Source organism: Saccostrea cucullata, unplaced genomic scaffold (assembly GCF_032062105.1).
Source record: "Saccostrea cucullata isolate Sc308-1 unplaced genomic scaffold, CSIRO_AGI_Scuc_v1 ctg1892, whole genome shotgun sequence".
In the NCBI taxonomy this organism is placed as follows: domain Eukaryota; kingdom Metazoa; phylum Mollusca; class Bivalvia; order Ostreida; family Ostreidae; genus Saccostrea; species Saccostrea cuccullata.
Genome location: NW_026923828.1, coordinates 138,359 through 163,032, shown reverse-complemented (window position 1 = coordinate 163,032; position 24,674 = coordinate 138,359). Strand labels below are relative to the sequence as shown.

The following is a 24,674-nucleotide window of genomic DNA, read 5'->3' as shown; positions in this document are numbered from 1 at the left end:
AATAGCTGTTGTTAAACTGCATCAAGAGAAAGATATTTTCTCCCATGTAACTTATGGACTTTATTCTAGTATATTTTACTTAAAACAACGAAACTTACTCAGCCCCACTCCAAACCGCAAGCTCTCAGCTTCTGATTCCGTTCGGTAGCGAGGCTATGGTTTCGGTTGTTATCTTCTGAGTATGGGCGCACTAACAATTATGTTGAGTTTAAAACAGGGACGAATGCACTTGTCAGTAGATCAGGCATTCTATTCAAAAGAAGGTAAAAATCAACAGGTAGTCGAACGATATTCTACCAAAAAATTAAGTAAACAAAGTTTCATATTATATACCTATGCATAGTGCTATGGTCGATATAATGACCTTGTCAGCAAATGCAATTTATCATTAAGTCAAATGCTAAATGACATTTTTCATACTAATTGTTAGGCTATTATTTACAAACTTAGTTTTCCAAGGATTTTTTCTCTTTTTTTTCCCGAACATGACCAGGAACACACGGCGGGTGTGACCGGTCGGCAGGGGATGCTCACTCCTCCATGGCACCTGATCCCACCTCTGATGTTTTAGAGGTCCGTGTTTGCTCCGCTCCTATTTTGTATTGTTTAATTGATTTTTGAGCTCGAATTCTGTTCGTTATCTCCACATACTTTATACCTGTATTCATCATTACGCTAAATAAAACCATCTTGTTTCCTTTAACGCACAGGGTTTATATCAGTATTTAAAATATCTTATTATTATTTGATATAAATATCTTTACTACTATCCGAAAAATTCTTTTCACCAAAGGGAGCTAGGCGGGTGTAAAGCAAAACTCAAGCAGTCAATCCAAAAACAGAATTTAAAAGTTATTTATGACTCAATCGCTCTACATAGAATCTGACTTTACATTCAAATCTCTCTCCTCCCTAGAAAAAAATAATAAGAAAAATAAAAAGATTTAAGGAACATTTTCAAAAGAACCTTGCCTATCATCTTAAATTGAGTTTGCATTATGTCTCAAAAAATGAATTTCGGCCATTGATAACGTCTGTCCTGGTTTAATAGATTAAGAAAATGATAGCAGACCATTATTATAGAGGCGAGAATTCGTAACTTACTGATGTTGTAGAGAGAAAGAAGATGAAAGTGAAGAAATCGGAACGCCATCGGAACGCAAACTACGTCACGGACTTCATTTACGTAAGTATTGAAAGTAGAACAAATTATAATCAGGCGCGCAGAATCCTTTCATATTTCACCTTGTACGAGAATCAGCTGTTTGAGTTCTAATCTTGTGATCTTTTTTTTCTCAATGAGAATTTTTTTTTACCAAGACGTGTTTTCTAGTATACACATAGTTTCTTTGCAATCAAATAAGGAGCGAATCTGTGCTATTTTTTTAACTGCTGGGATTATGCTCTTGCCTCACGCAGAGTCCATGAACGTCAGTTGAGTTTACTCAGTTGATGCTGGATAAGGCGCTGCCTGACCGTCCGAGCACGCCGGCGACAACTGAACAGATGTGAGATCCTAGAATCTTAATGAACAAGTCATGAATTCTCAGGTTACAAAATACATGTACACTCTTTCTTTAGTGTTCTTGTAATTGTTGGTAAAAATAAAATAAAACTTAGTAGTAACTTCTTTTAAAGAGATGTTTCATGTCTGTGGCGAAAATATATATACATATAAAAAAAAAAGAACTGCTGTAATATAGAGAGTTCATCCCTGCGTCATAACGAGCGCCCCGCCCACTCTGCTATAACTAGGTCTGGGATTTCTCAGTCCCTTGCACTATATGGCTTTCTTTTACCCGTTTATGGAACCAAAGGCATTGTTGATCTCACTGCAGCAGGAAAGTACTCTGTCGATCGGCAGGTTAGTTCGATTTAATACATTTTCTTTCACAGTGAAACTACCTTATCTAAAATTCAGATATACAGTACTTATGATAAATATCAGTCAAAAGGTTTTAAATTTAAAAAGAGATCTTAAAAATTGTAAAAACAGTACAGTATGAAAATGCTTAAGCTGGGGAAAAACATCAACAATAATAAACATCTCATTGAAATTCAGGCATTAGATGAACTCTTTTGATGTTTTCTACAAAAAATGTTTAAAGTATTTTTTCTTTCACTCTATTATACAGGTTAAATTAATATATACAAATGACCCCCCCTATGAATGGATGCTACAAACTGACAATAGTAATTAAAAAAAATTACGAAAAACGCTGCGCTTTATAAACACAGAAAAACCCACATTGAATGAATTACATTTAAAGTCAAGCGCGAATAATGATGTAAAATATAAACAGGTCAATTTATTCTGTATGTAAGTTACCAGGAATTCTTATAAAAGTGCAAACATGTATAACCAAAATCCCAGAGAGACTTGATGGTAGAGCTTTATACTTATACGTAATACATCATATTCAGTCACTCTTCATGATTGAATTTATATCACTCGGATTTAAATCAGCTGTTTAGATTGTAAAATGAATTAAAACTGGAATAACTTGGGGTGGGGGTAGGAGCTCTTAAAACTGGTTTTAATATTTCCATTTGGATGCATAAAGTGTATATCTAAAAGTGTATAATCTATATCATGCTATAGTCTCACACATTGATAGTCCGCATGTCGTGGTAACAGTTGTAGATCATTCATCTCATTTCTCAAAAATACACAGCAAAATTGTCGATAATTAAGTTTAAGAGGAAAACATTAAATGCCTGCTTAGTTATACATGGAACGCGACAAAATGTTTATGAACATGTCCTGTTTTTATCTTGTCAAACTGTCTTCTATCGATTTAAAAAATTGTCGAGAAGTTTTAAATTCTTGGTGTTCACAATTTGACAGATTACAAAGTGACTGTTGACATCCAAGGCTTTTATTTCTAGATAAATAGGTGTCAGCTTACAGCATTTTAAAATTCTAACCGTTTTCAATAGAAAGTTTCCGACATGATAGTTTAAGAACATTTGTGGTTCCTCCGGAGTACGTAACTTAGGTACGACTGTCATCACGTACTTTTCTGTTGCCTTATTTGACCTTTGGTGACCTTTGTGGAACGTTAATTTCTAGTAGACCTCCCCATCTCGTAATAAATTAATGATAAATAGATACTATATATATAATAATCCCCCTAATGTGGACCATATATTTCTTCACCGGGAGCCATGATTCGGCAGTTAGATGTTCAATGATACTGTTTAGACTCTGGATCTGTCAAACGCTATCAGATAAATCTAATAATTAAAGATATACACCGTACTAATCCCCGCTCTAATTGGCGGTGGGCATTCCTGTAAAAATTATCACCCTATAGGTCCCCCGGAACTTTATATACAAAAAACCTTCAACTTATTTATTCTGCAAGCTAAAGTGCACAATATTCAGGATTTCTAAAGTACACTGTATGCTGCAAATTATTATCAATTGTAACGTTTTATCAACTTATAAGTGCGGTTTTTGCACTATTCCTGTCAAATCGTACGGTGCTTGAATACTTTTTTGTACATGAAGGGTTCTTTGTAGTTGAAGACTAGCAGGAACTAACTCGCTCAGGTTATGGGGCCCATATTTCTCAAACCTTTCCCATTTTTTATTTCATACTTTTTTGTTAGTTTTAATCTTGTTAAAGAAATTTGGGGTTTAAAACCTCTGCAAGTTAGTTACTTCTTGTTTCTTCAAAGAAAGATGTTCCTTATATGTAAATATGTATAACTGTCAAAAGACACAAGACTTGTCCCATCTGGACAAAAATAAAATGTTGGAATAATCAAACATATAACATTACTATAGAGGTAATTTTACTTTTAATTTTCCATATATGATGTGAACATTTCTATACCCTCGGTAAAAACCAGATATAAAGACCTCATCGCAGACTCGCAATTTTAAGTGTACTTTGGTAAATAAGAAAGAAAACGTAAACTGGTATCTTTTATCACATGTATCATGTTTTAAGACCACGTGGAATCAGTTCTTGCGATCTTCGGTGAACCACAATTCCTATCTTTCTGTGTTTATCTCAAATTCATTACCCCAAATAAAATAAAACCCAATTGTTCTTTGTCTCAAGTGCATATAAATATAACAGCTTTCAAGTCTCTAGTTGTCATAAATATCACAACCATCCCTTTACCTGTTTGTAAAATAAATACGTGGATTTTGGAGGCATTTATGCTCACTGATCGTGTGAATGAGTAGTGAACCACGTGTTTTAAATAATTAACATAAAACGCATGAATCGACTTGGTAGTAGCTTTGTTGATTATATATATATGTATATAGTGCGTGTACTACAGTGTCTTTTATCGGTATATGCCGTGCACATGTCCACACAGCAGTCTGTGGGATTTACTTGCAGCTCAGGTAAGAAAACGTTTAGAACTTAGGGATGTGGCGGTCAATTATTTCTAACCCATCGTAACATGGTTAACCGCTGGACCCATGTCATATTGGCCTAATTTTATTTTAGTGAAAATTACAGCCTTTTGTTTCGTCATCTCAGCAAGATGGAAAGAAGTGAAAAACTTTAAATTATCTTTATATTACGTATATTCTTATTATCTTTTTGAATTTCTTTGTGCAAATAATTTTTTAAAACATATTCGCGGGGAATTTTATTTTTATTTATTTGTGAAATAAATGAAATTTTCTTTGACCAAGCATATCTATGTATCTTATAAAATTGTGAAATAATTAAACGTGATAAAATAGCACGGCTAATGCAGAGCTTTTGAGATGAAAATAGCAAACGTAATCCTTAAAATTTGGAAAAAAACATGAAAAATAGGAGAAACTAATCCTTCTCATTCGAAATAACTCTGCGTTAATACCCCCCTCTGCAACTGAACACGGATTTCTACCTTCAAATTTCTCAAAGATTAAGTCATGAATATTTTAAAATAGCAAAAATATCTTAATACCTCTTTCATTGAAAAACATTTCCATTAATAAGTGTAATGAAAATCCGCATCAAAGAGTTTTTTTTCTTTATAAATATTAAAGCAAATCTTTTTGTTATATTGCAGTTTTATTTATTTGTTTAGATATGTGATATAAAAGATCAAACAGAATATGAAATTGGAAAATAATATGCGTTACACATCTAAATTGATACACCATGTTACAAAGCTCTTTTTAGACGATTGTTTATATGATTTTAGTAAATAGGGAACATGTTATAGGCACTATATAGCTACAAACAATCCTGGTAGCCCATCCTATCAGGGTGACCAAAGCCAAATGTCAAAGTTGTTGATAATCTGAGATATATTTGTTTATCTATATACGGACCTGCTTCGATGAATATACCACGGTTTTTTTGTTTCAAACAAACCTACCTTCGCTGCGGTTTTTTACTTGTACTTTTATTTAAAAGTACAAGCGGTCAGAATATCGGTCAGTGACTCCATGACGTCACAACAGAGTGACTTATGTGGACTGACAGTGACCATACATAGCGGTCACAAGTTCAGTGCCCCTTTAAAATACAATCATTTCCAATATAAAGTCAGAAAAGAACTTAAAGGTACATAAACAGGTACTAATTTTCTATTTTGGTTGACTGGTGTCCAAAAAAAGACTGACCTTTAGCATTCTGGGCCGGTTTGTATTGTAGCGTACTGAGGACAGCAATGTGACGTTGGGTGACGGCAATACTATGATCTAGGTAGAGCCCGCAAACAGTTAACCATGATTGAAGATATCCAACACACCGTGTGACAGTTTAACATAATATTTTTTATTTCATATTTCAGGTGTATCTTCTGAACAAAATTAGCTGAATGCACGCAAGGAAAACACGTTAATTACCCCTACTTTATTTACATCTAAGTGAAGGCTTATTTAACACTCTCCACCAGTATCGGATTCCGACATGTTATCCAATTCCATAACACAGAAACCCTGGATTTTATGACGGGTGTCAAACAGAAATAAGCCACGGAATCCACAAACAAACGGACTATGGCTGGACTATTCCATATATTCCTAACCTTTGACCCGGTGTTACTAGCACTGATCGTCTTAGCTGCTGTGTTACTGTACAGGTACTTATAAATTATCTACTTTGTTTTGTACTGCACTGGTATAGTACTCTTTTACTTTGTACTGTACAGGTACTTATACTTTCTACTTTGTTTTGTGCTGTACTGGTTTTTATAAAATTATCTATTTCTACTTTTTTAACTGTACAATGTACTTAGTACTTATAAATTATCTATTACTCCTATACTTTGTACCGTGCATGTACTGATAAATTATCTATTACTCCTTTACTTTGTACCATAAGGTACTTATAAATTATCTATTACTCTTTTACTTTGTACTGTACTAGTACTTATAAAATATCTATTTAATACTCCTTCGTTTTGTTTCTTATAAATTATCATTCCTACTTTGTTGTATAAGTACAGATACAAATTATTTATTACTCCTTTATTTTGTACAGTAATGGTTCTTATATATTATCTTTAACTCATTTACTTTGTACTGAACAGGTACTTTATATATTCCTAGTTTATTTTGTACCGTACTGGTACTTATATAATATCTATTATTCCTTTACTTTGTACCGTGCAGGTACTTCTACAAAATCTATTCCTCCTTTGTACCTTAATGATAAATATAAATAAATATCTACTGGTACTAATAAATTATCTAGTACTGGTATTGATAAAATATCCACTGGTACTAATAAATTATCTATTACTCTTTTACTTTGTACTGTACAAGTACATGTACTTGTAAATTATCTATTATTCCTTTTTTTGTATCATACTGTTACTTATAAAATATCTATTACTCCTTTATTTCTTACTATATCGGCATAAAATCACTCTGAACATTTTTTTTATTTTAGTTACCTTAACAACTTATACACTGTGTTCAACAAACTTAACATACCGGGACCTAAACCTAAATGGATTTTTGGGAATCTTGGTGAATTTAGAGACAAGGTATTTATTTATATGTTACATATTGGCTTGTTTCACAGTGATGTAATATTATGGATGAGATGCCCTTAAAATAATGTACTGTATATTTCATCATTACTCTAAATCTGTGGAAGGCAATTGGTTAAATTTGTATAAAGTGTATTAAATCGATCACCATGTGTACTTTTTTGGAATGGTAGTAATTCCAGACTTTCCTAAAATAGTATCATTAAATCGTAATTGCAGTTTCCTCTAGAAGTGTTTAAAGAATGGAGATTGAAGTACGGAGATGTATTTGGGTGAGTTTATTTACGGCCATTCTTTGATCTTCCACCTCTAGAGGTCCTCTTAGTACACTGCATCCCTCTGAGTCCGCTTTCCTGGAACATCCAGGAAACTTAAATGTCCATCAGATTGTTTTGCAAGTCATTGATAATGCAGAAGACATTAGTTATCCTAGTGAGGATCGCTGTTATGTGGATATAGATTGCCTGTATCACTTCACACTCGGCTGGGTAATATATACAGAGCTGGGGATATGATGTACTTTAAATATGCCTGCTAATTTATTGACATAGAAACATGAATACATATATTTGACACAGTTTATTTTTGTCCGATTAAGAAATGAGACAAAAAACTCTCTCTCAGTATGGGGTAGAAAGTTTGGAGGGTAAACAAGGACTAAGATTTACAAGGGAAGCGTTCTCTGCTATTTCTCAGGACGATCTGGACCGCGGTCTATGCGATCTAGTGATCAATATATCGAGAGTACTTGAACAGTCTTATGTCAATAGAGCCAAAGTTCTCGTCCTGGCTCCCTGTTAGAGGACAGTAGAGACCCGCACTCTTACCAGAGGGGGCGTGGAATGCCTTGTTTATCTGCTATTGATACACTGCAGCAAGATCACGTGCAGAAATAAATATTAGGTTCTCATTCACAAACTTCTGAACCCTTTGCTTAACATATAAGATTGGCATGTAACGCAATGATATTGTAATATAAATGTTCAGCATTTAACCACAATAAAGCTAGCCCTTTTTATTGTCATATTCAGGTTTTTCGAGGGATTTAGACCAAGTATCGTAATCAGCGATCCTGAGATTGCAAAGCAAGTCCTAGTCAAGCATTTCGACAAATTCCACGTGCGACCGGTAAATTCTGATTCAATGAAATCTTATCTATTGAATTTATTAATTTTAGCGGCAAGCCATAACGATGAAGCAACTGAATTTTTTTTTCAGATTTACAATCCATTTGTGTATTACCCTGATAATCTGAGTTTACTTAATACATACGGGGACACCTGGAGGAGACAGCGCTCTGTAGTGGCATCAGCCTTCAAATCCGTAAATACAGCTCACGTAAGTCAGTATACCACCCACCCCAACATTTAAAGATGAAACAAATAGAAGTATATAATTTAAAGTTATTCTGTATTTTAAAAGGCTGCAGCTCGATAATCCATTAACTTAATTCATATAGGTTGTCAAATGTCTGAATCGAGTTGCCGATAAGTTGGTTAGCAAGCTTGAGGAAAGTGCAGCACACTGTCAAACCGGCTCTGATATCACAAGGTATGTATGCATCGTTTATTTATCTGCTTTTTATGTACGAAGAGTACATGTCCTCCACCTATTTATAATTCAGTTATCTGTGATAGCTATAAGAGTATCGTTAAACTCTCGACAGTTTCAATTGCATATCTTCGTAAGAGTGCTAGTCCACTATTTAGGGCAGGGTGTTGCCAATTTATAATTGGGCTTTGTGTTTCGATGCAGATGTTTATCTATTTGAGTCATTAAAGCACTTTCACTATGTAAACATGCACTTAAAGCCCCGTGTCAATGGCCTGGCCCCCCTCCATCACGGGCTGGTACGGGCGCACTCTAGCACGAGACGCGCCGTGCCCCCTGTTGTAGGCGTGCTTGCCTTACTACAGGGAACCTGTTGACTTTAGTCAATTTTGACACACGACAAGGGGCAAGGACATAAACAGTGCTTCTCATCAAACATAAAGCGACATAAACATAGGGAACTTCCTAGACGGCAAAGATGTCGCTGTGACAGATTGAACATTTAATGATTTAATCATTAAATGCTAGCTTGACATTTGAGGTTAAGAATATTTTACATTTCTGTCAAAGTGTAGAGGTCTGTGCCCTTTACATTTAAATTATTTTCATGTTAAAACATACGACATTTGAGAAATTTCCGCTTTGCAATACAATCATACCTTTAGTATCTATAAAGTATGTATTTATTCGTTTCTACAGCCTGATAGACAGATTCTCAATAGATGCTTTTGCCTATGCAGCTTTCAACTACAACGTCAACAGTTTGGATGACGAGAATGCCACACTTTATCGTTATATGAAGGCATTTAACCATTCCTCCTCGGCGGACAACCCAGCGGCAGGCTTAGCCAGTAAGTAGAGACGGCCATCCTGGATAACTCAACTCAAAGAACGATAATTATACCTTATCAAAGATTTTATTTAGCTTTTCCTTGGGCCAATAGGTCGATAATTTTAGGAGAATTTTTCTAAAATACAAAAAAATTGACCAAAATGTATTGGAATCTTTGAGATACATATTTCTGTGAATTTTCATAACTACATGACGTCTGTAAGAGTAAATAATAGCTGAGTCCGCGTAATTTTTGAACGGCCCTCGTACATTCAAAATCGTCACTTAAAAACTGTAGTCTTCATAGCTGCCAAGTAACTTCAAGATTATTGTGGTCTTTTGTAGGAGTTTATGAAAGCCTAACGCCATTTCTTAAAATATTTGACAAAGAGCACGCAATGTTGCATGAACTCCATGTTAAAGAAATCAGAAAGTGCATTCAGGAAGAGCGAATAAGGGTAAGCCATTTTAGTGCAACTTAACGTTTTATTTAGAAAAAAATCAGGTCACACGACCGCTCGTAATGGCGTTTTTCTTGCATATTAGCAGCTATCTGAGCAGGGTGTCAACAAAGCCGAGATGAACTTCCTCCAGCACCTAATGCACGGATCGTTCCAAGTTCAGGGAGCGGACGGTAAATGGTACAGACGAGGCCTCACGGACGAGGACATTGTAGCTCACCTGAATTCTCTGATAGGCGGGGGACTGGGGACCCTGAATGCCTCCATAGAATTCGTCATTCACATGCTGTCTGTCAACCCGTCATTACAACAAAGACTGTACGATCAAATTATAGAAGTTTGTGGAAACGAGGTACACGTTCTTCACATAAATTGACAAAATGTTTCTCAAAAGTTGCATATCTAGGACACCGAAAAGCATACAAATCTAAATCTTGTTTTTTAAAGGAAAACCCAACTGACCAACAGCTCAAAGACCTAGAGGATATGGACAAATTTATTTCTGAAACCCTTCGATTACTTCCCTGCGCCCCGGGGTATGTTTGTATTTGCCAATCATACAGAAAAATTTAAATCTGGCCGGTAATAAAACAATTGATTATATGAAGGGCATTTGTTATTGCAGAGTAGCCAGGTTGTGCACGGAGGATTGTGAAATTAATGGAATTCCATTCAAAAAAGGCTGGTTTGTAAGGATTATGTTGTGTACACTGTACACCGATGATTCCGTGTTCCCTAAAGCAGAGATTTTCGATCCGGAAAGGTAATTCCAGTTAACAACATTTTCTTCTCCTGGAAAAAGGAGAGTTATGTAAAGAAAGATTCTCACCTAAATAAAACAAATTTCATATCATAAAGCGATTTTGTATGTTAGATATATGATCAACCAGTCCCTTAAAATAAATATCAAATTTATCCACAGATTTTCCACAACAGAAAAGGAGAAGAGACATCCGTATGCGTTCCTTCCATATGGTCAGGGACCGCGCATGTGTCCCGGGTATAATATTGCACTGTACCAAACAAAAGCAACATTAGTCAAGATCCTTAGGAAGTTTATCATTGAAAGTTGTCCAAATACAGAGGTACCATATATACATTTCCCCATTCTACTTTTCTTTATGAAGCTTTATTCAACTCATTATAGGTTCAGAGAATTAAAATATTCTTATAATAATTGCAGGACCCCCTTCCAACTGCCCTGAGACCGATGTTGTGTCCTAAAAACGGTGTGTTCATAAAACTTAGAGATCGTATTCAAACTCAGTGATGAACTACAATTGTTAAAATGAACAAAACGACAAAATCATGGCAATACAGGCGTGCTTGTATTTGGGCAGCCCATGTCCTTCGAAGGAGCTCGACGCATTAGACATGGACAGGTCCCACTCCGATTTCCTGATCAATATTCACCAAGAGAATTATACTCAAGTTTTCATTCATCCAAAACCCAGTTGTTTTGATGATTGACACATAAGTCCTCAGTGTGTTATAAATGCTCATGACTGTCTGTCTGTGTGAAGTGAATATAACGCCATTTTCTCCATGGAGATAATGCAGAACTTTGTACGTTGTTACCACGTAGGGTAACTACTTTGACTCAGATCCACGAAGTCGTATTATACGACAGATGTTGAGAGGGACCAGTCATACTGAATAGAAATCCATTGACATGTGTATGGTACATATGATTTATGTATTATTCAGACTTCATTATCATGATGTTCTTGTTTTCATGATTTCAATGATTGTACATACGTCAAGATGATATTTATTTGTTCAATAATTTGTTATGCATGCATATATTTAAGTGCAATTTAAATCGAAATTAAATGTTTTGTTAAACGTTATTGAAATTTTTTATCATCTATATGCTGGAACGAACAAAAATGCAAATCTATGCAAATAATAGTACGAAGTTTTACAAAAAGCGTGAACCCAGAATCCACAGGTGATCAACTTCTGCTCCTTCATACTGGTGTGTGCATACGATTGTATTTCATCAAAATATAGTCTAATCGATATATGGAAGCAAGTGCATTCATCATGGATACGTTTGCACAAAGATGGTAAATGTAGAATTCTAGGCTAATACCAGGTATTCTGCCTTTTTTAAATAAGTTTAACCTGTATTATGATGTATAAGAGTAACATAGTAAATTTCATTAAACCTCGACTTCTAAACTACAAACAGTCCTCACATGCAAGTTCCAGTAAATGTTCCATTAAGGCTCTTTTTTTACCCCGCACAAAAACGTTAATAAAGAAACAGTAGAAGAGGATCAGGTGCCATGGAGGGAAGAACATCCCCTGACGACCGATCACACCCGCTGTGTGCTCCTTGTCAGATTGGGAAATAACGGGAAAATCCTTTTGTAAATAATGACCTAACAATTGGTATGAAAAAAGTGAGTCAGCATCTGACTTAATGAAATGTAATAAAATGTATTAAACTCAAAATTTTCCACCTCCGATGTTTTGGAGGTCCGTGTTTGCTCCGCTCCTATTAAGTTCAAATACGATTCGTTATCTCCACCAATTTTAATTCTGTATGTAATGAAACATAAATAGATTGGGCAACAGGCATTGCCTATGTACTAGTAAGCTCTCTCCAACAGAGGAAACTCAGGACGACTGTACAACAACATATTTGAGGAGAAGTGGGTTTTAAAAATCAAAGGAACTTTTTAAAAAGTGTTCTAAAAGTTTGTAGGAATTCCCTTTGGTACAAATTGAGTCCTTTTATTCAAAGCTTATTCATATGAAGCATATTTTATATAAAAACAAGCTTATTCGGAGGAAATGTGTCCCCCGCTGAAGGAAGAAGAGTATGTGCGGATCTAGAAGGGGAGGGGGGCTTAAAGAAGGGAAGGCGGGGTCATAGGGAGTTATGGAATAAAATTTGATTGCAAAAGCTCAAACTCTTCTTGAGATAACGACCGGAAATGAAAGTCTTAGACATAAAATGAATGTCTGAATTTACGAACTTTACCTTTGACCTTTTGACCTCAAAATATATAGGGTCTTCTCCAGGAAGCTGTGGTATAAAATGTCCTTTTTTAAATCTCATGGCTTATGGAGATATCGTGTGAAACAAAAGTATACAGAAAGAACTACAGACAGACGGACGGACAGACTTACAGACGGAGGGACCAATATTGACTTTTGAACTTGATTGATGGTCTTTATATCTTCAAAATTTATCCTGCCCTTTAGAAGAATACATTTTAAAACAATACATTTAAACATGCAAACTTTATTTGAATGAAAATGGAAATTTATCAAAGTAACAAAAATTGGAGATTGAAAAAAAAATACCGGATACTATTCCACACCGATTATTTGATAATATCCGAATTCTTAAAATTTTAATATTTGCGGACACTGTTTCTAGACATACATTGAATTAATTAACACATTTTCATGCGGAAAAGACATAAGGATAAGATACAGGTATGTGACAAATCACTTGTATACCCCAGATATTAGGCTAGTTTAACGGCCTGCAAAAATTATTTCCCATAGTTCTTGGTCGTTGCAAAAGTCACGTGAATAAATGTTCACTGGGGCATTCCCGGGTGAGTTGTCGTGTTAGTAACACGTACATTAGAGCGAAGCCGAGTTTGCTACACGGGCAGCATATTTTGCAGAATGTCCAGTACCTCAGTTCAAAAGGCATAGAGAGCAGACCGTGGTATATATTTTGTACTTCTGAATCATACTTAGCGTGTATTTTGTAAGTATTCTTGTTTATCGTTTGACCTAACTTTAACACTGACTATCATTCACTTTCTGACTAACTTGTGTGAGCAGTCAAGTGTATCGGTAGCGAAAGTTTAAATACCCAGTTCTTTCATTGTCGACTTATTATATCCCTCGCTTGAAAAGTGGGAGGGTATACTGTAATCGGTATGTCCGTCCGTCCGTCTTTACGTCCGTCAGTCTGTACGTCCGTCCGTCTGTTACGCTTTGGGGTACCCATCTCTTATCCGTAACTCCTCTTATACCACTGAGTGAAATTTAATGAAATTTTCATAGAATCTTTATTACATATTGCCATTGTGCACCCCCTATTTTACTTTTTGATCCGACACATATTTTGGGTTTCCCAGCCACAGCAAAACATGGACTTTGCCATTATAACCATATGGGAGGCGGGGGGTGGGGTATCATTTAGTGAGCTCTAGTTTTGTGTCACTTTTGAGTGTTTCTTCAGGCATTTTTTGTGTTCGATATTTTTTTTGGTAAATTCTTTAAAGTATTGGGCGGGAGTGAATAGCCGGAAGTGGTTGCTATATTGTTTTGAATGTACAATACAATGTACAATACAATGAATACTTTTTATCTTAACTTGTTTACTAAATCATTTAGAAAGACATATAGTCATATACCATTACTTTATCTAAATATAATATCACTAATTGTGCAATTATAGCGAGCTCTTAAAGCAACGCCTGGACGAAGAGAAAAAAACGGACTACTGCGACAGAATTTTTTGTCAAAGTAATTTTGACCCACAATGCATCGCAACGTACACAAAAGCTAAAGCAACGTTCTCGCGAGAATAACAACAAAAGTTAAACGAATAATGAACTTATTGCAGAGAAATAGTCAATAAAACGGTTCTTCACTAATCAGCCCTGTTCAGGCTTCGGTTTGGTAAAGCAACACGCATACGACGTCATGTGACGTCCGTCCTAGACGCACCGAATGTCACGTGCGGTTTGACGAGCCTGATCTAAATGAAAACTGAAGAAGTATCTGCGCTCGCCCTAACGATCGCACCGTCAACATAATAATGTGTTACGTAAATTGTACCGTTATGACATTGGAGAAGTACGTAGCTGAGTGAGCATAGGATTCTATAGATGGAATAAATGCAAGCTTTTTGAGGGTGATCGTCTCCTTTCCATTACATCCTGGACCACAGTCCCTGAAGCGATGGGACGATTGATGAACCTAAGCAGAAACTGGTGTATTTCGATTCAGATAAGTCGATCTGAAAGGAATTAAAACTTTGAGCTCATGAGATTGTGGCAAAGCTAGATATACAGAACTATACAAGTGAACATTTACGGGCAACAGTATAGATTATTAAAAGATATTATATACAGAAAATAACATTAAATAGTCTGTCTGTCTGTCAAATTATAAAGCTTTATTGTTTTTTTTTCCGTTCAAGTGAAAGAGCAAGTGTGTGCGAATGTGAGTGTGATTATGTAAATATATATTTCTTTCTCTTTTAATTAAATTTCTATAAATTTGAACTATCTTGAGTGTTATTTGGAGATTGCCTGGCTTAACCACAAGGTATATCTATTTAAAGAAAGGCATTTGCCTTCCACAAAACCTTGAAATTCACCATAATTTGGTCTATTACCAATATATTGGTAGTGTCAAAAATTTGTGTTGACTGAAATTTTATAATTGATACTTACTCAGAAATGAAAAATGTTAAAGAAACTACGATTTTCCTCGGGGAGAATTATTTTAAAAAAGTCTATATCAATATCAAGATATTGTTTAAGTAATTGATACATATTCATTTTTTAAAATGGAAGTTGCTCTGAAGTGGTATAAATTATAAAATATGATTTATTAATTAATTGAACAAAATGGAGATAATATCAAGGAACAGAAGGAAATGTCAGTCTTTCCACTGAGGATATAGCAGGCACGTAGCATCGTTTTTGAAAGTGGGGGGGCCAACCTGAGAAATTTTTTTTTTACTTACCTGAAAAAGTTGACAAGCCAAAAAAAAAAAAACAAAACAAAAAAAAAAAAAGAAACATTAAAAGTTGCCCACTTTTTTTCAAGACCAACTATCTTTTTCTTTATAACACTACACTGTGCTGAAATGTGGGGGGGGGCAACCTTCCTTTCGGTAAACATTTTCTATAGTAAAGGTAATGTCGGCAGAAAAAGTGGGGGGGGCAATAGGATCTAAATTGGCTAGACTGTAACTATATGTATTGTAAAAAAACATATTATATATGGTTGCCTTGTTACAATACTCATCAATTAATAAATTTTTATGTCATTTTTTAAATAAATCAAACAGAAAATGCTTCATTTTTACCAATAATTACAGAGCATTATGTATGGTGTCATTCCTTCCGGGTCAGCTTGATTTATTGTAGTAGCGTTTGTGTTAAAAGAGAATAATCAAGTTTGTAATGACACTTTCCCCCATATATTTAGAACTGCAGTTTATGAAAATAAGCTGTTCTTATTAAAATAAAAATCACTGTGGTCCAATTGTCCCTAGTTTTCACATGACTTTAAAAATGCTTTTTATAGTCTTTCGTTTATTCAATTATTGCGTCTCGTAATTAGCAGACGTGATTTTATATATATATGAAGAAGATTTTATTTTATTCAAAATCTTCTACATAAAAAAGGAATTAACTCTTGTTATGGTCTTCAATGAAGAATTTAGATATATTGATGCCTATTTATCAATTAACATTATTCATTATAATTCCTATGTGGATTCGATAAATCCCTTTGAATTCGATTGAAATAAAAGATACCACAATGTCTGACGCATCTTTTTTCATATCTACTAGCTGAAATCCCGCGCAAGCGCGGGGGAAATTAATTTTTTTTTTACTGCTAAAAGAACTATTCCAAAAACTATTTTTCAGATTCTATTGAAAGTTTATAAGTTTATTACACAGGAATATAGTATGACGATATACTTCAAAGTCCCGCAATTAGTTTAGGAACAGAAAGAGATAATTATAAGAAATATATTTCCTAATATTTTTGGGATTTTTTTTACTTCTACAAATATCAATTTCATTAAAGGCCTCTTCTTACATGTTATAAAGCAACTTTATTATGTTACATGTTACATGCATCATGCACTACATATAAATTATTGAAAAAAGGCTTAGTTTTCATCCCAAATGTACATAGGGGCCTAAGAGGTTTAAATAAGTTTTAAAAATAAAAGACTGTATGTAGAAATTCAACTGAAATGTATTCATCAAAGAACACATTTTTAAAGCATTTAAAGTCGCTCAGTCCGATTCTAATGGCAAAAAATATATTCATTTTCTTCCTGGAAAATATTTGTTCATAAAATGTTTCTAAATTTTGTCACATTATATCCCCAAATTCATTTTCTATAGTAAAGGTAATGTCGGCAGAAAAAGTGGGGGGGGCAGGCCCCCCCTGGCCCCCCTGATACTACGTGCCTGTATAGGATCTAAATTGGCTAGACTGACGTTCCTAAAAGTAACTTGCTATATGTATTGTAAAAAAACATATTATATATGGTTGCCTTGTTACAATACTCATCAATTAATAAATTTTTATGTCATTTTTTAAATAAATCAAACAGAAAATGCTTCATTTTTACCAATAATTACAGAGCATTATGTATGGTGTCATTCCTTCCGGGTCAGCTTGATTTATTGTAGTAGCGTTTGAGTTAAAAGAGAATAATCAAGTTTGTAATGACACTTTCCCCCATATATTTAGAACTGCAGTTTATGAAAATAAGCTGTTCTTATTAAAATAAAAATCACTGTGGTCCAATTGTCCCTAGTTTTCACATGACTTTAAAAATGCTTTTTATAGTCTTTCGTTTATTCAATTATTGCGTCTCGTAATTAGCAGACGTGATTTTATATTTATATGAAGAAGATTTTATTTTATTCAAAATCTTCTACATAAAAAAGGAATTAACTCTTGTTATGGTCTTCAATGAAGAATTTAGATATATTGATGCCTATTTATCAATTAACATTATTCATTATAATTCCTATGTGGATTCGATAAATCCCTTTGAATTCGATTGAAATAAAAGATACCACAATGTCTGACGCATCTTTTTTCATATCTACTAGCTGAAATCCCGCGCAAGCGCGGGGGAAATTAATTTTTTTTTTACTGCTAAAAGAACTATTCCAAAAACTATTTTTCAGATTCTATTGAAAGTTTATAAGTTTATTACACAGGAATATAGTATGACGATATACTTCAAAGTCCCGCAATTAGTTTAGGAACAGAAAGAGATAATTATAAGAAATATATTTCCTAATATTTTTAGGATTTTTTTTACTTCTACAAATATCAATTTCATTAAAGGCCTCTTCTTACATGTTATAAAGCAACTTTATTATGTTACATGTTACACCATCATGCACTACATATAAATTATTGAAAAAAGGCTTCGTTTTCATCCCAAATGTACATACGGGCCTAAGAGGTTTAAATAAGTTTTAAAAATAAAAGACTGTATGTAGAAATTCAACTGAAATGTATTCATCAAAGAACACATTTTTAAAGCATTTAAAGTCGCTCAGTCCGATTCTAATGGTAAAAAATATATTTATTTTCTTCCTGGAAAATATTTGTTCATAAAATGTTTCTAAATTTTGTCACATTATATCCCCAAATTCATTTTCTGGGTCAAGTACAAAATAAGACGAAAATAGTCCCATCCACATAATCTGCAGTAAATCGGTTTTGTTATTATAACATTTTTGAAAGATCATAAATATTCATGTATAATTATATCAATTATATTTTTATACAAATATATATACAAAACAATAAATGCAAATTACTGTTTAATGAATATTTACAAGAACTTTGATTAAAATAATTTAGTATAATAAAAACCAAAAATACATCTAAAATAACAACACAAACTTTTTTTAACACCAAACCTTAATTTCAAAGACATATTAAGAAACCTTTAATATCAATATGACGAATAACGTGCTGTTCTTGGAAAGTTTTTAAATGAACTTGAATCAACACGATATTTGAAATAGAACTATGTATGACAAAGAGATTTTGAAATATTTTTACTGTATAACTGTACAATCATCAAACCAGGTTAATGTTGCCCCGCCAAAATCCTGACTTCTGATTTAAACAAATCTTTATAGCCCAGCCAAGCATCAGAACACCTATAGCTGCAATAATGTAGCCCTCTCTCTTTTTTTTGGGGGGGGGGGGGGAAGAGAGCTACAACTCCTTAGGATCTCTTAATGGTGCAATGCGGCAGCGATTCACTCCCGCACGGATTTCGGCTCAAATTGTCAGTAACCAGCTATTTTAATAATATGTCTTACCTGGACTTCTAAAATGTAGTTATCCCAGACATAAATCGATCCAAAAATATACAGAACAATCCATATTTTTCGTGTTAAATTTATCCGCCATGTTTACTGACCTTGACAGATTTTATTTTGGGACAGCCAATGAGATTAAAGATCTTTAGGGAGCGGATTTCTTTGGAATTACCTTATTTTAAGCCTAAATATCGCTGTTTATGAAAAAATAACACATGGAATGATTTTATTTATCGAAGTTTAGTGTTACTATTCATCACAATTATTTATAAACATCGACATTTGCTTTATTGAGTTATTCTAAATTTCAAGCGCAAGTCTCAGTACGTCACGCGTGAACCGTCATGGCTGCTGAGTAAGACACACAGATTTATTTTACATGGTTTTCGCGTTTAACGGGCAATGATGTCGACAGTGAATAAAAATTTCGTCTTATTAGAAGTAAGTTGAATGTAAAAACAATTTATTCTGCCTGTAGTCGCCCGTATTTAGAAAATATTTTTGCACCATTACAGAGATGCTGTGGAATTGTAGCCCTCTCCAGAAAACAGCAGATAAAAAAATCGGAGATGGCTACATTATTGCAGCTACAGAACACCCGACTCTGGGGCCATGACTTCCAGAATTTTGTTAAAGGGCTCAATGCTTATTACAATCATGCTAACAGTTAGACTGCTTGTTTCCAGAAGTAAAGAGGAATATGTTTGAAGATTGCATTAATTTTAGTGGTGTTATCCCAGACTAAAATGGGAGGGGCATGGAATTCAAAATTTTTGTTTCTCTTCACCTTTAGATAAATTATTACCCCAAAACTGGTGTTGGAATTGGTTCAGCTTCAGCAGTTACAGAGAAGTCATTGAAAATGCTCAAATGTAAACGCAAAGAATAACAGAATATATATCGGTATGATGTATTCATATAACAAATATATGTAGATAATTCATTTTATACACACACCACTTCCTGTCAGGTGCGTTTCCTCATTTTATAGTCTTGTTCCTGTCATTATCGTACCTGGACAAAAGTATATAATATAAAAAAAACCGTCTAATTGACATAAACTGATCTGAAACAGGGTTATATCAGAGGAAAAACACAAAAATAGCTACCAGGATCATCCCATCATTGTCCCATAATTGTTCATTAAAAATTTAAATGGTTCACCATTAAAGTTTTGCTGAAGAAGATGAAAGCAGAGTTGGGAAAGTTCTCTTGAACGAGGATGACCTATTGACCTCCACAGAATTTATTAAGAGGAACGTCTATAAATGGTTATTTGGGATGTGCTAGCTGTTTGTAATCTGACGCGAAACACATAAGTTTTGCTACGGTTTAATAATTTCTAGAACCCTTTGTATAAGGGAAAAATATTCTCTACCTGTTTTGACTTCTAAACTTTTAATTTCTGCACGTGCAGCTTAGCGCCTTTGATGTTTCCCCCCTGGTGTATTGTAAGGTCGTCATCGGATTACACGACAAAGGTGCTGCAATATACTCCAAGGTTTTACAGTAGCGTTGATTAACATAAATATTTCGACTGCCAGCACCTGAAAGTAAAAAAAAGTCTAAGTACAGCTTTCTGCTATTTCTTAAATTGAGGAAAATGAAACCAATATTTTTTTTTACATTTTTTTCAAGAACTGAAATGAAATAATTATAACATTAAAGGGAGTAAAAGACAAGAAAGATGTTTGAATAGACTTCAGTGACGCACTATTTTTGAAACTGAAGATTTAAAAAAAATAATAAAAGTATTTTATAGAAAATAAATATGATAAATTTCACGTACGTCAGACCACGATAATAACACTTAACGCGAGAAGCGGCATAAATAGAACTGCCTCGTATGTCAGCTTATCTAGTATGGTATGTAAACCTTATAATATATCAGTAATCAGATCCGGGCATCTCGGGGAAAACGACACCTAGAATTGTACTCTTAACGTTGGAATAAAATAAAACAGTGTCGGAAAGCAAACATTGGGGAGTTACGGAGTGAGAATACAAAATTAGGAAAAGTTAAGAGTGCGCACTGATTCATAAAACACGGCAATTAAAAGCTTAAAGTACATTCTGTGGTATTTGATGGAAATTTGAATATTTTGAATCGTAAATCACATGACTGTGTCCTTTCTATGAAAAGCTGACCCCAGAGGACCGTAGCTGACATTTGCAGGCTTAATAAATCAAACTTTTAAACAACATTTAATATTATATACAAAAGTATATCTTATAAAAAATATGCGGTTGTTTTACACGTTTTAATTTCTTCTAAATTTTCCCGGAAATAACAGATTTTGCACTTAGTATTAATTGCTTTGCTGTCCTTAAAACTTCCGTTTATTTGTATTTCCCCTCACAAATGGCATAACTTTTTATACATTATGTAGTAAGGTTACTAAGGTATATAACGAGATAACGCATTACTGATAAAGATGTTTTTAACTTTTAACTTGCTTTAACAGTTACATTTTCTCCAATACGGATTTTGTCTAATCCGGCCAAAAAATTTGGAATCACTGGTCGCCGGATTAAACAAGTTTTACTGTAGTAAGGTTACTGATTTATATACCCAGTCTGAGTGCTTGTTTGTATGTGTTAAGCGTTCACTTATATGAAGACGCGACCATAGCTCGGCACTCCGGGCCATTAGAGCAGGGAAGGATTTTTTTCATGCAAGCAACTACTGCGACACGGGACCTTGGTTTGTACGGTCTCATGATTAAGAACGATCACCAGGTCCCACTGTGGAATTCGAACTTGCGACAAAAAGATCAAATCCTTATCCGTGACTCTAGAGCAGACGCTTTTACCACTGCGCCACGAGGCCGACTAATTTACATGCCCAGAACTCTCACGTTACCAAACTTGTTCTTTTAAAACTACTGAATCGTTTAATACTGTGTAGAAAATTGTGAATGATTTTCTCCCGTTTTGGGACCGTCACATTGCCAAGAAGGTAATGTGCTCGCCAAATTTAAGATACCTTGTAAGTCAATGAAAAAACGTAGCGACGTTTTGCCCAGCGCTCTGCACGTTGGAAACTTGCTAGTCTTTCGGATGGTTTTGTCCATGAGTGCCTAGTACAGGCCTTTGAAAGTCATTAACCGGTTTACCACAATGACGTTTTCACGCAGTGATTAAAAGGTTTAGAGTCGCGGAATGAGGAATTGATACTTCGCGGGTTCGAATCCCACTTCTGGACGTGGAGACCGGTCCTTTGGATGATGCCGTATAAACCGAGGTCCCGTGTCGCAGTATGTGCTGGCGTGAAAAAGATCACTCCCTGCTCAATGGCCCTTAGTGCCGAGTATGTCTTAATCTGAAGCCCTTCCAAATGGGTGCGTTAAACAAAACAAAAAACTTACGTACTTAAGAATGCAATTTTGCAAGGGATGTAAATCGACAAACTTACAAAAAAAAAAAAAAAAAAAACAACAACAAAAAACAACAACAAAAAAACAATCTACGAATGAAAAATATAAAAATAACAAATTAATTTAATGTTTTTATACAATTATATGTTTATATGTTCTAATGTATGTAATAAATATGAACAGTTAGCAGACAAACTATATGAACGTGCATTATGTTGACTTACATGTATAGTGTAAGATACAGAAAGCATACAGGTGGGTATTTCATAATAACTTCAAAAGTCGAGGTTATGTTGAGGTTTTTAACGAACACTTATTTTCATACCAAAATGTCAAATATCGCACACAAAGAAACAGAAAATGGGATTTGGCTATTACAAACAAGTTTTCTCGTCAAATTTCCACAAAATTACTTGATTCTGGTTTCGTAGGTTGTGAAATTTTTTAAAGTAAAAGAACAAACGGTGACTATCGTACATGGCATACTCTTTTATGAGTGTTCCACTACATACAACAAAAAAATTCTGCGAAAATAATTGCACTCAAATCATTTCAAATCTATGAAAAACTGTTTTTTTTCAGCTCTACTGGTCAGAGACTATAACAGCTTATGCAATAATAATCCGTCCGTCTGTCAGTCTGTAAACAATTTTTCAAAATGTTATTCTTCCTACAGTTTTGGACTGATTCCAATATAACTTGGCACACAAGTAAACTACACTAACATACATAATTCTCTTTATGGATTTTTGATTTTGATGAACGCTATTGCCCTGGTGACTAAAAATAGAAGTTTTTGTGATATACTTTCAAAATTCTTCTCCTCCAACAGTTTTGGTCTGGTTTCAAAATAGCATGAAACACAAGTAGAATTACACAAAGGTACATAATTCTGTGTATCGGTTTTTGATTTCGATGAACGGTGTTGCCGTGGTTACTAAAAATAGATATTTCTGTAAAATACTTTAAAATGCTACTCCTACAGTATTGGTCTGATTATTATATAATGGGACATGCATGTATATTACACCAAGATAATAATATACGCAATGTTTATTTCTTTATTTTGATGAATGATGTTGCCATGGTAACTTTAATTGAAATTTCTGTAAAATTCCTTAAAAAGGCTACACTTACAGTTGTAGTCTTATTGAATTTTGTCACAAAAAGAGAATGAATCAAGGATTATTATTGTTGCTACAAAGTTTTAAGTCCAACTGCTACTTTTCTCTTCCTTTGTTATATGTACAAACCAGTAGAGCTATCGTCTCGCCAGAGACTTCTGGTAATAAATATATATATATTAGGCCTAAAAAAGAAAATGATAAAAAAAGTGACAAAAATTTAGAACATTGTGTACTGAGAGGTCATTTTACAGTGAATTTCACAGAGGAGGAAATATTTTGACCCAAAAGTGTAAATAAAGATTTTTTTTATTTTTTAAAACGGAGTTAGGGGATGTTTTTTTTAAAGTAAGAAGTATGTTCTCATTTGCCACCACAATGCAGAGCTCTGATTGTAAAAGGTCGGATAAATCAAAAAATATTCCATACACAACTTTCTCTTTTGTCTATTCTAATTTTTTCCTCTTTCCCAAAATAAAATAAAAACCGACGACCCCTATGACTACCTTAAGATTCGCCATTGAGAATATTTAGAAAAAGGAACGACTTCTCTTTTCTTTTGGATAATAATAATGTTGTTTTCCCTTTAAAAAGGATTAAAGTACAACCGACCCACGACCTTCTCGCAAGTCAGTCACGTGACGATTCCGCACATATTGTTCCACATCTGTTTCGGCAAAAAGGCTGGATAATCCTATTGTTATCAGACAATACTATAGTGAATACCTCTATAATTATCAGTTTTAAAAGTGCTTGTACGATCCAATGAATTACAGAGGTATAAAATTGAAGGTGTGATTATTAAAGACTGGCAGCGTTACTCGATACACGTATTCATACCATTTACAAACAACAATTAAGTACACTACACTACATATTATCCTAGACGTAAAATATCTTTAAGAAAGGGACTGGTATGTAAAAACATCTGCTAAAACTACAATTATTATAGATCTGCCAACGCATATTTTTATTCAAAAAGGGTTAACATGCTTCCATACACATGAATAAATTCAATGATTTATTTCTGGAATGGTCCCTTGACCAGATTTTTTATGAAAAGATTAAAATTTTGATGGTTTTTTTTTTAAAATCAAACAAAGTCTAGCTGTAATGTTACAAAAAAGTACACAGTTAAATCCCCCCTCTTCAGAATGCTTTAATTGGGACGACATGATGCAGAACCATAAATTGCAAAACTTGAAGTTTTTTTCAGTTTTAAGTACGCATTTTGAAAATGCTTTACATATATTTTTTAAAAAAAGAAAGTGTTT

The 24,674-nt window shown here is 34.2% G+C and overlaps 1 protein-coding gene across 3 annotated transcripts; it reads left to right on the top strand.

The window, feature by feature from the left end:
- The first annotated feature begins 1,737 nt into the window (after positions 1-1,737).
- Positions 1,738-11,657, top strand: LOC134264998 (cytochrome P450 3A9-like). Of its 3 annotated transcripts, none has more exons than XM_062747241.1 (14): positions 1,738-1,864; positions 5,758-6,048; positions 6,861-6,957; positions 7,183-7,235; positions 7,995-8,091; positions 8,182-8,301; positions 8,423-8,514; positions 9,214-9,365; positions 9,692-9,804; positions 9,893-10,159; positions 10,255-10,343; positions 10,433-10,570; positions 10,730-10,892; positions 10,991-11,657. In XM_062747241.1, the coding sequence occupies exons 2-14, from the start codon at positions 5,966-5,968 to the stop codon at positions 11,075-11,077; spliced, it is 1,551 nt and encodes a 516-aa protein (XP_062603225.1). In that variant the 5' UTR covers positions 1,738-1,864; positions 5,758-5,965; the 3' UTR covers positions 11,078-11,657. The 3 variants fall into 3 exon arrangements, with proteins under 3 accessions (XP_062603225.1, XP_062603224.1, XP_062603226.1); XM_062747240.1 differs by lacking the exon at positions 1,738-1,864 and adding an exon at positions 4,176-4,366; XM_062747242.1 differs by lacking the exon at positions 1,738-1,864 and adding an exon at positions 4,178-4,366 and having other exon boundaries at positions 9,896-10,159.
- The last annotated feature ends 13,017 nt before the right edge of the window (positions 11,658-24,674 follow it).